Source organism: Fistularia commersonii, chromosome 14 (assembly GCF_037954325.1).
Source record: "Fistularia commersonii isolate RoL2024-O1a breed Wild chromosome 14, RoL_Fcom_v1.0, whole genome shotgun sequence".
NCBI classification, from domain to species: Eukaryota; Metazoa; Chordata; class Actinopteri; order Syngnathiformes; family Fistulariidae; genus Fistularia; species Fistularia commersonii.
Window position 1 is genome coordinate 14,378,741 of NC_141297.1, and position 16,968 is coordinate 14,395,708.

At 38.1% G+C, this 16,968-nt stretch overlaps 2 protein-coding genes across 3 annotated transcripts in view; both read left to right on the forward strand.

The window, feature by feature from the left end:
• The first annotated feature begins 195 nt into the window (after positions 1 to 195).
• On the forward strand, positions 196 to 13,896 carry fam50a (family with sequence similarity 50 member A). The gene is made up of 13 exons (XM_086159544.1): positions 196 to 453; positions 671 to 755; positions 3,633 to 3,732; positions 4,535 to 4,695; positions 5,270 to 5,355; positions 6,808 to 6,874; positions 7,336 to 7,397; positions 7,491 to 7,567; positions 7,786 to 7,840; positions 8,054 to 8,102; positions 8,234 to 8,304; positions 12,452 to 12,562; positions 13,674 to 13,896. Exons 1-13 carry the CDS (start codon positions 343 to 345, stop codon positions 13,680 to 13,682), a joined length of 1,044 nt encoding a protein of 347 aa, XP_086015670.1. The 5' UTR covers positions 196 to 342; the 3' UTR covers positions 13,683 to 13,896.
• Positions 13,897 to 14,043: 147 nt separating this feature from the next.
• Positions 14,044 to 16,968, forward strand: part of LOC147227353 (interleukin-17 receptor D) — a 28,588-nt gene continuing 25,663 nt past the window's right edge. For both annotated transcript variants that reach the window (XM_086159542.1, XM_086159543.1), the window contains exon 1: positions 14,044 to 14,421. In XM_086159542.1, coding sequence (XP_086015668.1) covers positions 14,131 to 14,421 — 291 coding nt within the window. In that variant the 5' untranslated portion in view covers positions 14,044 to 14,130. The remainder of the gene's footprint in view (positions 14,422 to 16,968) is intronic.

The window sequence follows — 16,968 nt, forward strand, 5'->3', positions numbered from 1 at the left end:
TGCACGTTACGTCAGAAAAAATAATGTTAAATTTGAAAGTCAACGACTTTCAAATTTAACATTATTTTTTCGGATTCCTGGGTTTTCTTCGGGCGTTTCATATCCATACGTCGCCTGCAGTAAGCAGCCAACAATTACGAGCTTTGGCGAGGCTTGCGAAGGCGTCACTATCTGTACCCGTCATGCAATTCGCCGTCGCCATCTTTCTTGTTATGAACTGAGAGGTTATCCTCTGTAACAGTTCAGGTACAGACATCCTCCAACGTTTCCCTTTTTGCCATTTTTCTTGTAAATCGTGTCTTTAAACATCTTATTGGTGTGGTTAGTAAAACAAGAAGCAACATGGCGCAGTACAAAGGAGCCGCCAGTGAGGCTGGAAGAGCCATGCAGCTGATGAAAAAACGAGAGAAAGAAAGAGAACAACTCGAACAACTCAAGCAGAAGATTGCAGAGGTCTGTAAAATACCAAATTATAGAAAATAATCAAGTAGAAACTTGGATGGCAAGAAGGTGTGGTGTTAAGTGGTGACTGTTTGATACCCCTATGTATCTAAATTGATTGGGAATCGTAGCGTTATTTCTAGCTAGCTAGACGAAACCCATAATGTAGCATTTTATCAGTCTTTTCTCGTCTCTAAATCACTCTAAAACTCCACTGTTGTTGCTGCAGGACAACATGGTGAAGTCCAACATCGATAAGAAGTTCTCGGCTCATTATGATGCTGTGGAGGCTGAGCTGAAGTCCAGCACCGTCGGTAAGGATCGCTACTGTTGAAGCACCCTTGCAGAATGTCGACTAAGATAAAAGCTACCCAGACTTTTATTCAATAAAAGTGCTATTTGCAATATCAATATTTCTAACTATAATCACATTCGATGTTCTACCAGTATGTTATGGTGGAACAAATCAAACGTTGGAAGCTGAAGTAAACTGAAATTCAATTGAGGCACTGAGAAAACTGTGAAGCTTGAAGTGATACAGAGGAAAGACACTGTTAATATCATACGAACTTATGCAAGTTAAGTTTAAAGTTCAAAAGTAATGGTTGGATGTCAAAAGGAAAACTTTCTTATAGTGGTGTCTTAGTGGTCTCTGTAACCATATCAAACAAAGATGTGTGACAAGTAACTGCAATTTTATGTTCCTCATCCAGACTGCTCATTCTGTGACTTAAATTGTATTAAAAAAACAAAATATATTTAAGATTTAGTTTTCAAAACAAACCCTAGCAAATTGTTATCAAATTTCAATGAGAAATGTCAAATTTGAAAATGAAAATGCTTTCGTAGAAATGCTTTTTCATTTTCAGAGTGAAATTTCATCATATTTTGACTTAAAAATAAAATAAAACGAGCAAGAAGTAATTGATACTGCATTTGTCTTTTGCTTTTTTAATGTGGAATAAGTCACAGAATGAGCAGTCTGAAAAAAGAAAAATGAAAATGCAGTTTGTATGACATTTTATTCATTTTAGTTTTGACGTAAAATGCTCTGCCAGATTCTGAAAATGAAGAAGCATTCTGCTAAAGCATTGCCATTTAAATTGTGATATCCTAAAGCCTTAAATAATGTAGGGTTGAAGAGGGATTAATTTAAACATTCTTGGATCTTAGACATGTCAGTACCTGTTTGCATTCACAAAGCCAATTCAGACTCAAAGTTACAATAGAAAATAGAGAGACAACCTATATCACTATTAGATAATGAAAACAATATACTGTTTTTAAAAAAAGATAAATACATTTTGTCTGTCAGATCTTTGTTGAGAATGTGTTTCAAATATCTTAAACTAAAAGCTGCCATATGCAAGTGTATTTTTTTGGCAGTAATTATGGACATTTGTATTTCCCAAAAACCCTAGAGTTAATATGTTTTAAATTACATATACAGAAATCATACACACACACACACACACACACACACACACACACACACACACACACACACACACATTCCGTGGGGATAACACTGCTGATTTTTTAGCTTTTCCCAATCATAAAGCATGTAGAGGTATGTATTTTTTTTTTATCATAGGTGCTCTTCAACTGTGAGTGACAGAATCTAAAACAAAAATCCAGAAAATCCCATTGTATAATTGTTAATAATTAATTTGCTTTTTTTTGCATGACATAAGTATTTAATCAAACAAACCAGTAAGAATTGTGTCTCTCACGGACCTACTAGTTCCTCTTTAAGAAGCTCTCCTGTTCTCCACTCATTATCTGTATTAACTGCACCAGTTTTCCTTATCTGTATAAAAGACACCTGTCCATACACCTGTCAAACAAACTCCAACCTCTCCACAATGGCCAATACCAGAGAGCTGTGTGAGGGACAAGGTAAGGGAATCGGGGATACAATTGTAGACCCGCACAAGAAGGCAACAATTGTTGGCACAATTATTACAAAATAGAAGAAGTTCAACATGACGGTCAATCTCCCTCGGTTTGGGGCTCCTTGCAAGATTTCACCTCGCAGGGCACGGATGATCATGAGGAAGTTAAGGGATCAGTCCAGAATTACACGGCTGGACCTGGTCAATGACCTAAAGAGAGCTCTAACTACAGTCTCAAAGAAAACAGTCATGGATTAATATCTTGCAGTGCATGCAAGCCCCCCCTGCTCAAGCCAGCTCATGTCCAGGCCCATCTGAAGTTTGCCGATGACCATCTGGATGATCCAGAAGAAGAATGGAAGAAGGTCATGTTGTCTGATGAGACAAAAATAGAGCTTTTTTGGTCTAAACTCCACTTGCCGTGTTTGGTCGAAGAAGGATGAGTACAACCGCGGGAACAACATCCCAACTTTGACACATATAGGTGGAAACATCATTCTTTGGGGATGCTTTTCTGCAAAGAGGACAGGACAACTGCACCGTATTGTAGGGAGGATGGATGGGTCAATGTATCACAAGATCTGAGCCAACAACCTCCTTTCCTCAGTAAGAGCCTGAAGCTGTGTTGAGACTGGGTCTTCCAGCATGACAATGACCCGAAAAACAGAGCCAGGGCAACTAAGGAGTGGCTTCATAAGAAGCATTTCAAGGTCCTGGAGTGGCCAAGCCAGTCTCCAGACCTGAACCCAATAGAATATCTTTGGAGGGAGCTGAAAGTCCCTGAAACCTGAAGGATCCGAAGAAGATCTGTATGGAGGAGTGGACCAAAATCTCTGCTGCAATGTGTGCTCACATGGTTAGGAACAAAAGGAAACATCTGATCTCTGTAGTTGCCAACAAAGGTTTCTGTGCAAAATTTTAAGTTTTGTTATTCTGATGTATCAAATACTTATGCAATAAAAAGCAAATTCATTATTTAAAAATCATACAATGTGATTTTCTGGATTTTTGTTTTAGATTCTGTCATTCACAGTTGAAGAGTTCCTATGATAGAAATTAGACCTCTGCATGATTTGCAAGTGGGAAAATCTGAAAACTCAGCACTCTATCAAATCTTTGTTCCACCCACTGTGTGTGTGTGTGTGTGTGTGTGTGTGTGTGTGTGTGTGTGTGTGTGTGTGTGTGTGTGTGTGTGTGTGCGTGTGTATTGTCACAAACCTAAAAGAAGGCTTCTGACAATTATAGTGTGTCCTTGATCAAAGCTTCATTATAATGTCAACTCTATTTAAACTTAAGGTCTGGTGACCCTGAATGACATGAAGGCCAAGCAGGAGGCACTGGTAAAGGAGCGAGAAAAGCAGCTGGCCAAGAAAGAGCAGTCCAAGGAGCTCCAGCTGTAAGTTATCAGGACCATATCACCGGAGTCTTCAGTGAGCAATATTTTGACCAATGCCGAATACAGTGTATATGCGTTTGTGTTGCAAGCGAAACCACCAGAGGTCAGCAAACCAACCTTTTTAGGAGTTGTAAATTTACTTGAATCTTGTGGATTTTGCAAGAGTACATCGATAGTTATTTGGAGAAACTATTGGTCACCTCCTGACCATGGTGGGATATTTTCTTTCAATTTAACACAACACCATAATTCACACCCGTTCATCTCAGTTTTCTGAGTTGACACTCACCCAATATCAGTCATAATGCTTTGTCCGAATGGAGGTAAGTCCCTGCTATTGGTCCTAGCGTGATGGAGTGTACAGTAAAAAAACATGGTTTGTCTGTATATCAGTGTACACAGAAAAGTTTCTCTGTGATACTGTATCTTTAATCTGGGATCTGTATTTATTAATCTGAATTCAGACACGGATTGTCTTCTAAAATGTAAAGATACTTTGGTAACAAGGTATGTTTTATTATTTTATTTGAAACTGAATTTCTTCTCAAAATTATCTTAGATTCTTCCTGCAATGTAGATTTCTTTCCCTAGAATTCTCAAGATACTCAAAAAATGCACAGCATCATTTGTTGTCCTGCCAAATGGAAAACAAACTTTGTTCTTCCGGGCATACATCCATTCTGCCTGCTATTAATCCAGCTTTACCAGTTTTCTCTTTGGCATGTGAAGAAACTGCTGGCTGTAAACTGCTTCACCATCACTGAACATCTTCATGCCTTATTTAGTGTTCTTGTCTTTGCAGTAAACTTGAGAAGCAGAAAGAGAAGAAAAGAAAAGAAGAACAAAAGAGGAAAATAGCCCGGTTATCTTTTAATCCTGAAGATGAGGAGGCCGAAGAGGAAAAGGGAGACAATGCTGAAGATGAGGAGGAGGAGGAGGAAGAAGAGGAGGAGGAGGAGGATTGTGAGTTGATCTTTTCAAGCAGAATGTGTGCACATCTTACAAGTACACATCTGTGTACTTGTAAGTTTTCAGTCAATCTGGGTTGCTTTTTTGCCACAACTATCACCCCACCTGTACCTTTTTGATCAAAATATAATGATACAAATATTGCATCCCCTGTCTATTTCCAGGCTCTTCTCAGACATTATCTTTTTTACTCTACACCTAAACTGTCCTTCCTCCACACATGCGTCTGCTTATGTTTCATGCTGTCCTTTTTCTCCAGCTACCAAAATGTAATTGATTTGCTTTCAGCACTGATAAACTAGTGCCAGAAACTATTAAAGTCTCCCTTCAAGCTCCCCCTACATATTGTTCAACAGACAAAACACCGGAGTGACATCCTGGCCTAAATAATTTACAATACAAATCTGTACAAAATTATCCAAAAAAAAATGAAAAATACCTATGCAGTTAATTTACTCCAGTTTATGACACACTGTACTTGTGTATCTAGCATTTTTACAGGCTTAGAAATGTATGAACTAATTGAGTTAAGAATAAGTATTTCAACTTCTTTGACATTGATTTGCAGACACACCGGTTAAGAGGAAAAAATGGTCTAAATTGGGCAAAAATCCAGACGTGGACACAAGTTTTCTACCTGATCGAGACAGGGAGGTAAGATGCTTCACAATCGCTGTTTGACTATGTATCTGGTTTCCCAGCCACATACATGTAGGTTTCCACGGGTTTTCCTCGTAGACCTTGCAAGTTGTTTCAGTTTGTGTGTCAGCTGTTCTGTTGGTTTGACTGTAGTAGGTTTGTTTTCTATTATTGATTGTGGATCTGTTTTGTGTACGCAAGGTTCTTAAGACAGTCTTAATGTAGATATTGTTTTAATGTATAATGCTTTTAGAGCAGCAGTCCCCAACTTTTTTTGTACCAGGGACCAGTTTTGTGCATGAAAATATTTCCACAGGCGTGGACAGGGGTGGGCAATTATTTTGGCTGGTGGGCCCCATTTCGTATTTAATTTTTATGTGCGGGCCAACTAGGTAATATGTAAATAGAAGAAAATTAAAACTACTATTTAAATGTTTAATTTTTTGGCATTTGATTTCAACTTTAAAACCATTAACTAACACATGAATGTACTGACATTATTTTGTATTCAATCATCCATACAAAATAAAACAAAAGGAAAAAATAAGGAGTTTCTAAATTCAATATTGATTGAAAATACTTATTGAAATATTCCTAGAAAATTGTTTTAACTGTGAGAGGGAGAGGTTATGTTAGGACATTATACAATGAATCACAAAGAAAACATGCCGATAGTAGTAAAATAACATGGCGAATATGCCTTCTCCCACTTTGTTGAAGCTTTGTATTTTTTCTATTCTCGAAGTAATAACCAAGTACTGGCAATAAATCTCTGTAGTAAATGACTTGCACACACTGTTTAGTCACTGTAGCTGCATTTCAAGGAAAATATTCTTCCAGTGTAAGGTTTTTTTTTTTGTCTCCCCAACAGCAGATGCAATCTTGTTTTATCCACTTTCTGTAAGCATTAAAGTGCATTGAACATAAATATAGAGAAAATTCTTGAGAGAGTTTGGTTCTCGTTTTTGAGTAAGAAAAAGTATTCTCATGGTCTCTATAGTTCAGCACCTGTTTTCTTGCATTTAACAAGGATTCTTAAATGCACACGGAGGTGTCTGTTTGTCATTACCCAGCAGAGGTGATTGCACCTTTAACTTTGCAGTCAAGACATATAACATAATGGAAATTTAAATTTGGCGGTTGCACTTGTAGGTTGTTATGACGATATTCAGCTAAATCAACCTAAAATCATTAGACATCCTACTGCAAATCTAAAAATTTTGATTTCATGGAGCTGTATGCAACATTTCAGACCCATCATGCAGGTGGCATAAAATGAAGTAGTGAGCTACCACAATTATCCTACAGTATTCCCTCAGAGTGGATTTGGGTACAATAAGAAAGAACCTCACTAGTGCCACTGCAGGAGGTTTGTAACATCATCAGCTGCACTTTTCTAAAGATCTAGGGTCTTCTTAAATGTTCTGAGATATTTGAAATCATGACCTCTTTGCCTCATGTGTTCAGGAAGAGGAGAACCGCCTCCGGGAGGAACTCAGGCAGGAATGGGAGCTCAAACAAGAGAAGATAAAGAGTTAGTCCTTATTTATTTTGTGCACACTGAAACATACTCAAACTTTAACTGTGTTTTATACTGTGAAAAAAAAAGATTTGTTTAAAACTAAATATTTGCTAATACTGTGGACAATATCAGGTGTGACATTCGGTATAATGGAGTATAAAAATGTATATACAGTATAGCTTTCAAAATATGAAAATGTTTTTTTTGAATTAAGCCACAATTAACCACATATTTTTATGTGGATTTTATCAAAAATTCAACCAGATGAAGAAACACTGTCTTGTACTAATAGCTTCACTGCCATGTTTCAGAAAACTTGTCATAATTAGAAGTCATTCTAAAGAGGTAGTAGCTGTACACTTTTAATTTATTCTAACAGTAAGAATATGAAAAAATATGAATTTCTGTGCTATAAGTACAAACATGGAATCGTTTTCAATCTCAATTCTACTGTTCTGTATTGCCGGGATCAGGTGAGGAGATCGAGATCACATTCAGTTACTGGGATGGAGCAGGACATCGTAAGACTGTGAAGGTAAAGCACTGCTCAAACTGACAAAAACAAAATACAACATCTTGGATGCTCTCCCCAATTAATTGTCTTTATCTCTGAGTGTTCCCTGTGTAGATGAAAAAGGGCAATACCATCCAGAACTTCCTGCAGAGAGCCCTGGAGGTCCTCAGGAAGGACTTCAGTGAACTCAGGTAAGACGATTGGTGTCTGTATTGCAACAGGAAAAAGATGGGGCTGTTTTGCTGGTTTTGCCTCAAGTGTACACATGCTGATCACATGCTGATTCAAAGCACACATTACATTATATTACTTTATATTAGTGTACTTTAATTCCCGAATTTCCTGTCATGAATGGTTGAATGGTTTTGATACTGTGTTTAATGAGTGACTCCTTTTGGTCTGTGTGCAGGTCTGCTAGAGTGGAGCAGCTGATGTACATCAAAGAGGATCTGATCATTCCACATGTAAGTTGTTAACATTACTTCCCACCCCTCTCTGTTTTCTTTAACTTTTCCTCTCTTTGCATCAGAGCAGATTCAGCTGGTACAGCTAGAGCATCTGTATTTCCTCTTGGAAACAGTAGATTTTCTAGCAACGTTAGCCTGAACCAATTAATCCATTATTATACATCAAAGTGAATGGTTTCTTTTTTTGTGTGTGTGTATTTTCTCCTCTAGCACCACAGTTTTTACGATTTCATTGTGACTAAGGCCAGAGGTAAATCTGGTAAGTAAACACTGGTTGCTTCTCAGAAAGTTGTTGGTGGCGTCAAGCTGTAAAAACACATAACCCACATTTAGACCCACGGGAGGCACTGGTTTTATGCTGTTTTTGGTCTTGTTTTTCCCCTCCCACAGGTCCTCTGTTCAGCTTTGACGTCCACGATGACATCAGACTTGTGAACGATGCCACCGTGGAGAAAGACGAGGTTAGGCTCATCCCTGAACAACAAATAATCCACATCATTGAACACCAAGCGACAGCTCAGCTGAGAATTATTTGAGATCATCTGAGGAGAATTTCAGATTCATACATTTTCAGCTTTTACCTGTCTTATACTGTACTTACCATCCTTACTGTGAGTTTCCTTGCAAAACTTTGATTAACAAATGAATTTGAATCAGGATCCCTCCAGTGGGTCTTCTTTTCCTTTCGGCTTTTCCCTTCAGGTCGCAATACAGGGAATCAACCTTCTCCATCTAACCCTATTCTCTGTATCCCCCTCTCTCACACCAAATAATTTCTTAACCCCCCTCACTTAGTCAATAAATCTTACCTTTGGCCCTCCCCTACACCTTCTGCCTGGCAGCTCCAATTCCAGCATTCATCTACCAATATATTCACTATTCCTCCTCTGTACATGACCGAACCATCTCAGTCTGGCTTCTTTGACCTTCTTTCCAAAACATGTAACATGAGCTGTCCCTCTGATGGACTCATTCCTGATACTATCCATCCTCGTCATTCCCAAAGAGAACCTCATCTTCATCTCTGCAACCTCCAACTCCGCTGTCTTTTTATCATTGTTACTGTCTCTAAACCATACAGCATCGCTGGTCTCACCACTGTCTTGAACACCTTTCCTTTCATTCTCAATGATTGTCTTTTCTTTCATAGTACCCCTGAGAACCACTTTACTCTATCTAGGCATGAAACCATACTGCTGCTCACAAATGTTGACTTCTGCTCTTAGTCTAGTTTCCCCATTTCTCAGGCATGCCCACTCTCTAAGATCCTGCTGAATAATCTAGCTAGAAACTCTACCGCTGCCTATCTCAAACACTACCATACCTCCACAGGTATATCATCAGGACCAACAGCCTTTCTACTCCTCATCCTCTTCAGTGCCCTCCTACTTTCACCTTTACTAATTACTGCTACTTTGTGGTCTATAATAGTCACCTCTTCTGCCCTTCCCTCTCCTTCATTTTCCTCACTCAACAGCTCCTCAAAGTACTCCTCCATCTTCCCATCATTCTTCTAGCATCTGTCAATACAAATTCCCTCTCTATCCTTAATCACCCAGAACTGCTGTGCATTATTTCCATCTCTATCGCTGTTTTGCCAACCTGTATAAATCGTTCTCTCCCTTCTCACCGTCCAACTGAGCATAAAAGTCATTGTTTAGGTTGCCTATCTTACAGTGTATCTCCCTGTACTCCTGTCTGTTGTCTTCAGTCCCCTCAGTGCCCCACTCCTTTGCTAACCGGTTTATACTCTTGCACTTCCTCATTCCACCCCCAAGTCTCCTCATCTTCTTTCCTTCCAGACGACATACCAAGTACTCTTCTGCCTGTCTCCCTGATCACATAAGTTGTAGTTGTCTAGTCATCTGAAAGCTCTCCATCCAACATACATACAACACTCCCCTCTTTTTGGCTTTCACCACTTTGTCCTCTGCTCTGCCTTTGTCCTCTTGATCTTCCTTGTCACCAGTTATGCTACAAACCACCATCCTATGCTCTCTGGCTACACTCCCACCTACCACTACTTTGCAGTCACTGATTTCTTTCAAGTTACAGCATCTATAAAAGATGTAGTCTAACTGCATGCTCTTACCTCTTTTCTTGCCTCTTTTCTGGAAAAAAAAGTATTCTCTACCTATTTCCATCCTTTTTGCAAAGTCTACCACCATCTGTCCCTCAGTGTTCCTATCCTAGATACCAAACCTGCAGCCATTCTCTACCTCTTATCTTTAATCACTGGAAGATCAATTTCTTCTTTATAAACGGTTTTCAGTCGTAGAGCCACATAATTTTTCTATATACTTTATGGTAAGAACACTCTAAGAAATTCAACATTTTAAAATGGTAGTTGATGTGTGATATATTGAGAAAAATGCATTTTTCCAAATTTAGTGCAACATATTTGGATAACTTTGTGATATGTCTTTGAAGTCAACTTTCTTTCAACACTTAACCAGCAGGTTTTGAAGTATGTCTTTAGCCTCACAGGCTGGAAAAAATCCAAGTCATTATTTGTGTATACAGTAATAATTTAGAGCACCGCAGTAGAGATAATTTTTGTTTATGAATTTGCAAAATTTTAAGTCTCCAGTTTGTTTTCTGGGATATTGGTTTAATTTCAAAGCAGGAAGATTCTGAAATCTGCCACATGTACACATTAAATGTAGAGACACTTCTGAGAAGAGTCTCAAGTATAAATGATCTCATAACACTTCCATTTCCCGATGAGGGTCTAACACCCAATGTAGTCAAAAAACCTGTCAATCCATCCTCAATCTCTGGCAAATGTTTTGGAGCAGAGGCAAGGTGATCCATCGTTCCATTGGTTTAAGAACTCACACTCTGAATAGCCATAGTTAGTTTATACAACTTTCCGACAGCAAGGCCATTTTCAAAAATATATATAAAAAATATAAAACATCCATGATTTGTAATTTTTGAGAATTATCTTTTTTTAAAAACGATTCAACCGATTTTATCCCATAATTCATTGAATATTTTCAAAAAGCAGTTGGTAATCATCTCAAATGTCCCTTTTTGTTGATAGAAAATTTGCTGTAATTATTTCCAATCAACAAATTAGTGCCACAAATGACAAATAAAGAACATTATTAACTGAATTTACATAAACAAGTTGGATATGTATTGGTTTTACAATCCTCATGCTACATTCAAAAGCTAAGTAAGTTGTTGAGTTGAGTAAAGTTGTTCAATTTTGCATGTCTAATTTCAACATAAAAGCAGCTGCTGTGCAGTTGATATTCAAAATATTCTTCTGAGTACATGTACCTTCAAAATGTTGTTTCTTCTCTATCGCATAATCATGAATAACGATTGACATCCACCATCTGGCTTTTGTGATGACCTAGATGGGCAACCACTCGGTATAAAGTTTCATATTCCCTGAATTCAGAAGCCCTGGAATAAATGCAGAGGTGCAAAATGAACTTGTGATAAAGCTAGGATTAGGGCTACAGGCTCCTGCATAACTGATCTAACATGTAGAATGACAGCTCAGTGATGAAAATTACCAGAGAAACAGCCATCCAGTCACCCATTATCTACCACTCATATCACACTTGGGGTCACGTGGGATGGAGCCTATCCTTGCTGTCCTTGGACAAGAGGTAGGGTACAGCCACGGCGGGCAAACCACGGCGTGTGGGCCACATCCAGCCCGTTGGTCTTTTTAATCTTGCCCGCCAAAGATCAGCTCAGAATTCATACTTGATGTGAATGATTGGATCAATGAATGTGGGAGCTCAAACAGGAGATTATTTCATTTTTGGAGCTACTTGAGAGCACTTGAGAATTTTCCTGAGCTGAATGACAAAGATTAGCTTTGTGATTTAGCCTTTGCTGGGATACTATGTGTACTATGTGTGCCTTTACCAGCACACATGAATGAGTTGGAAGTGAAGCAACGAGGGAGGAGCTGGTTTGTGCATGGAATGCAAACAAACTTCAGAGCCATCAAAACCAAGCTGGTTTTATTTTCAAAGCAAATTTCAGACAGTGTTCAGACTAATGTCAGATGAGTCTGATTTAACAAATGCATTTTTTTTTCAATATTTATCGTATCTTGGTGGTGACCCGGCCCGTGTGTCAAATTTTAAAAATCAATGCTGCCCCTGAGCCAAAAAGTTTGCTTACCGCTGGCCTAGACTGGTCGCCAGTCAATGACAGGGCCACATAGAGAGAAAAACAGTTACCCTCTCATTCACGCATAAGGACAATGATCCCATTTTTCCCCTAATAACCATCTGCATGTTTTTGGACTATGGGAGGAAACCAGAGAACCAGGAGAAAACCCATCCAAAATGGGGAGAATATGAAAACACCACACAAAAAGGCTCCCTATCAGAATCAAATCAGGGTCTGTCACGCTGTGTGGAACAAGTGCTAACCATTCTTGCACAATCTTTACAAAAATGTCATTGGACCTGTAACGTGAGAAAAATTGACATTTAAAGTGAGGTCAGACAAGGACAATATTTTTCTGAGCCTAGAAAAGAAATGGATTATGGCATCAATCCATTGTTCTGTTTTTGATTTGATGTATACTGAAACTAAAAAGTCTGGATTTATTCCAACATCTTTGTCTTATAGTCCCATGCTGGTAAAGTGGTGCTGAGAAGCTGGTATGAGAAGAACAAACACATTTTCCCCGCAAGTCGCTGGGAGCCATATGACCCAGAAAAGAAATGGGAGAAATATACGGTAAGGCTTGCCTTTTGCGCACAAAAACAGAATAAAGCATGCGTCCAACTAGCAACAGCTTTTTAAGGTTGGTTCACGATCTAGTTTATTCATATTCATATGTGTTGAGATGCTCATTCTGGTCTGCAGTTATCAGAAATGACAATGAACTTCGTATGACCTGTGTGCCAAAAATGAACCTGCCACCCTCTTACCAAAAGCAAGGGATTTATTTGCGAAGGCTCACTCACCATTGCCACTATAGTAACAACATCATTTTGAAAGTTCCCAAATGACTTTTAGGTGTGGATTCATAGGATTTTATGTTAATTGGTGTGTACGTGTCTGATTCAGGTACATCTGAGAAAATACTTCAAACTAACGCGACAACACACTTTCCATCGCACTGCGAATATGCAGTATAAGCAGGTTATCAAGCAGCTAAACCAAGCAAAACGAGCTTTTCCTTCAAACACCTCACCAAATATATTGGCTGATTTTTTATTTTTATTTTTTTTAAGATCACATTGCTTTTAATAAGATTTTTGTCAAGTGTCCCAAATAAATTTACAAATATTGAATAAGCAACATATTTCACCAAAGAAAGTTCATGCTCATGAAGAGCAAATTACTAAAATACAACTCTACAGACCCTTCCTGCAACTCATTCATGTAACAGTGTCGGAAGGAGCCGATGATCAAACTGTTGTAATGTGTTTGTTAGGGTTGCCAATTCTGCCCCTGACAGTTAATGGAAAATATGTAGGTTTAGCAGTGTTGTCATATGAAGGGAGCATGTCACTTGGAACACACATGATAGCAGAGGCCATCCAGCCTTCTGCATCAACATACAATATATGAATAAGATTGTCTTTTTATTTTTTTTTCTTCTTTCATTTTTGAAAGAGGCTGTAAAACAGTCACAGAGGAAACCCTAAAAAAAAACAGAATATTTTATTGTTTAAAACATTCAACCCTAAACTGTTTTATAAAAAAAGTTAAACTGTGGTGCGAACTAATTATACAAAAGAAGATTAGTTAATGTCCATCACTTTGCAATAGGTGACTCATGTTTTGCAGTTGCATCACATTATTTCTTATTCATCCTGTTTGTTTTTTTTTTAATTTTCAGATCCGGTGAGACACTTCTGCATTTCGTGGTCATCAGTGGATTTTCTCAGATTTCACCAACTTTATTTGATTTATTAGAACGTGATCAAGATTTGATCATTGAATATTTGACCTTTTGAAACATTAATCTCCAGATTGTCAACATGTCTTGGAAAAATATCTTGTAATTAACTCATGAGCATCTTGTATCTGTGCTGAATAAATTGAACCTGACTAAGAGAAAACATGCGAGTCATCTAACACCCACACGTGGATGGTTCTGCTTCTGGAATAATATACATGTATTTGAGGTTATTTTGTGGTTGTTTTTTTTGTGTGCGATAACCAGTTTGTGGTTTTATTGTACATTATGTTTTGGATCCAAACTTGCACAAAGATATAAAAAAAAACTAACAAACTGAAAAACGAGTTCTTTGAGTATGTATTGTTAAAACATGTCCAGCAACCTTGCCAGCTGAATGCACCTCCACCCACAGCCCGAGGACACCACTCCCCTCATCGTCTATCTCCTCCCCACTTCCCCTCTCTCTCATCTGGGTAATCGTCAACATCCACAGGTTCATTCAGTCGTCTCAGGTCTCCTGAACGCTCGGCACTGGGACGACAGACAATGTCTTGCCGACTGTAGGAACATGTGGACAACGGCTCTTGTCCTAGCTCACCTCTGGACCCTGGGTCAGCCAGGCCAGGCTGGAGATGAAGAAACAGTCATCATCCCTCAGGACTGCAATCTCACATGTATCAGACAGGTGAGTGTCAATCCTGCACTTCGTCTGTGCTTGTTCATTTCACATTGTGGTCTCGAGGCACTTTGTCTTTCAGATCATGTGTTTTCAGTTTGGATGACCAGAAATAATGCTGATATAATGCTGAAGTAGAACTAAACACCTCATACTACAGCAGCTGAATCTGCTTATGTCTTCTCTATCGGCCCCTGAAGATCACACAGCCACAAACCAGCTCTGTGAGGCAGATCCCCTTTTAACAATCTTTCCTGCAACAATATATCTGTCTTTCCTCAAAGCTTGATGTCTTAAAATTTCTTATGTTGGACTTTAAAAGTTAATAAGTCTGCTGTCATACAACATTCATAAAATAGATTTTCCTTTCACTTTTCTAGCATAAGAATTGGGCAAGGTCTATATTATAACTCTTCAAACCAGCAACTGACCAAGTTTTCTCTCATTACTGATCTGATCTTCAAGATTATAATTGTGCCAATCAAGGCAGTTTTGGCTTTGACTGGCCAAAGAGAACAGAATTATAAAATACCAGCGATAAACCCTTTCAATCCGCATCAGCTCGAGCAAGTGTGGTTTTGGCTTTTTTTGTTTTGTCAAAAAGCCCAGCTGATGTCCTAACTGGAGCACATACTAAAACCATAAATAATATAGAATTAGTTTTTTTGCTTTGTTTCTGATATACAAATAAAAAAAACGTGGTGCCTTCTTGGATGGTGATAATCATATCCATAGTGTATTTTGTTTGCAGAAGTGTAAGGATCTGATCGGATATAGAGCAAAACTATTGATCAGGACTTTCCGTTTGTATTTAACTTTTTGCAAAGCATGGAATTTATTATTCACCCACAAAGCTTGACAAGTAAAAGGATTATTTTTACAAAATTGTCCTACATTTGGTTGCAAATAGTCTTGGAAAGGGATTAAAAAAAAAAAAAAAAAATTTATAAATGTAGACACCACATGTACAATCAATAACACTCATCTCTCACTGAAAGTCTTTTTTTTTTTTTTCTCCCCCAGCTGATCTTATCATGACAATTATGAAGGGGGCAATCAAACAGTTTATTAATTTTTAAGTGTCCATGTATTATTCAAGTTGGAGAGCACCATACCATCTACATAAAAATATAAATTTTACATGTCTTTTTTTATGTGTATTTATCCAGGTATGTTTATTTAGAAATTGGGTTTTATTCAGATCTTACACATGTGTCTGATGCAGAAAGCAAGAAATGTAGTCTTATTTTTTTTATTTTTCTCTCCCAACTGATCTCATCATGACAAATATGAAGGGGACAATCAAACAGTTTATTAATTTTTGAGTGTCCATGTAGTATTCAAGTAGAGATGTTGGAGAGCACCATACCGTCTACTTAAAAATATAAATTTTACATGTCTTTTTTTATGTGTATTTATCCAGGTTTGTTTATTTAGAAATTGGGTTATATTCAGACCTTACACATGCGTCTATGTAGATATTCACCTGGGGGATTTTTGTTTTTATTTTGATGTGAGAATTAAAAAAAAAATAAATTAAAAACACTCTAGTTGACCTTGTCAAAACCAAGATCAAAGGTGCATTATACTTTGATGTAGACATAGGTCAATGCGAAAGGTCACAAGTGAGCACATCTGGAAATAATGTTCTCAGCCTTTTTTTTGTCAAGGGATGAAAATTCTCTTATGGTTTATTTGTAATTCAGGCAGGTCTCAACAGAAAGAAAATGTCAAAGTGAAGACAGATATTTTCAATGACTGTACCTGTATCGAAAACAAGGTAGTTTTTAAAGAGAAAGCTCATCTTCTTATGATCAAATTACCATTTGATTTGATCTGCTCTTGGTCTGAGCAAAAAATAATCTGAATTGTTGACAAACAGCAGAATGGGTTGCTCCACCCAGGCAGTTTATAAAACATGAACACAATGGGCCTGTTGCGGTAGCTTCTTTGATTCAAGCTGAACCTGCATAGCTCACGTTCCCTCATTTTAGGTTGACTACTAAATGTCTGGCTTTTTTGAACTTTGTCCTTCAGCTTTCACATGCAACCCCGTGTTTGTAACCCTGTGATTTTGAGTTTGAGTCGTCTGTGTGTCCTCTTAAAGCGAAGCTGCCTGCAACATCCATGTTTTCTCTTAAGTGCGTCTGCGCAGCTAAACACGTAGAGTGTGTCTCTTGTCAGGTTGTGTGCAAGCTATCAAAGTTTCCAAGTCATTAACAGTCATTAGCTAACTTGACAATTTAAGTACCTCTGTGTACAAACAATTCTCTCTCATGTGTGAAACAGATGTAGTATTTCTTCCTCTTTCATTTTCTCTACCTATTAGTTGAGTTTTGACCCCTAAACGAGTAGTAAGTCAATGTACTGTTGATATATTTTTCTCTTGTCGACTTTATAGGACAGCTCATCTGACCATTTTCTGAATGAGGAAAAAAATATGTATATAAATATAAAGGCGGCAGGGTGGCTCGGTGGTTTGCACCTCACAGCATGAAGGACCCTGGTTCGATTCCGACCAGGGGATCTTTCTGTGTGGAGGTTGCGTGTTCTCCC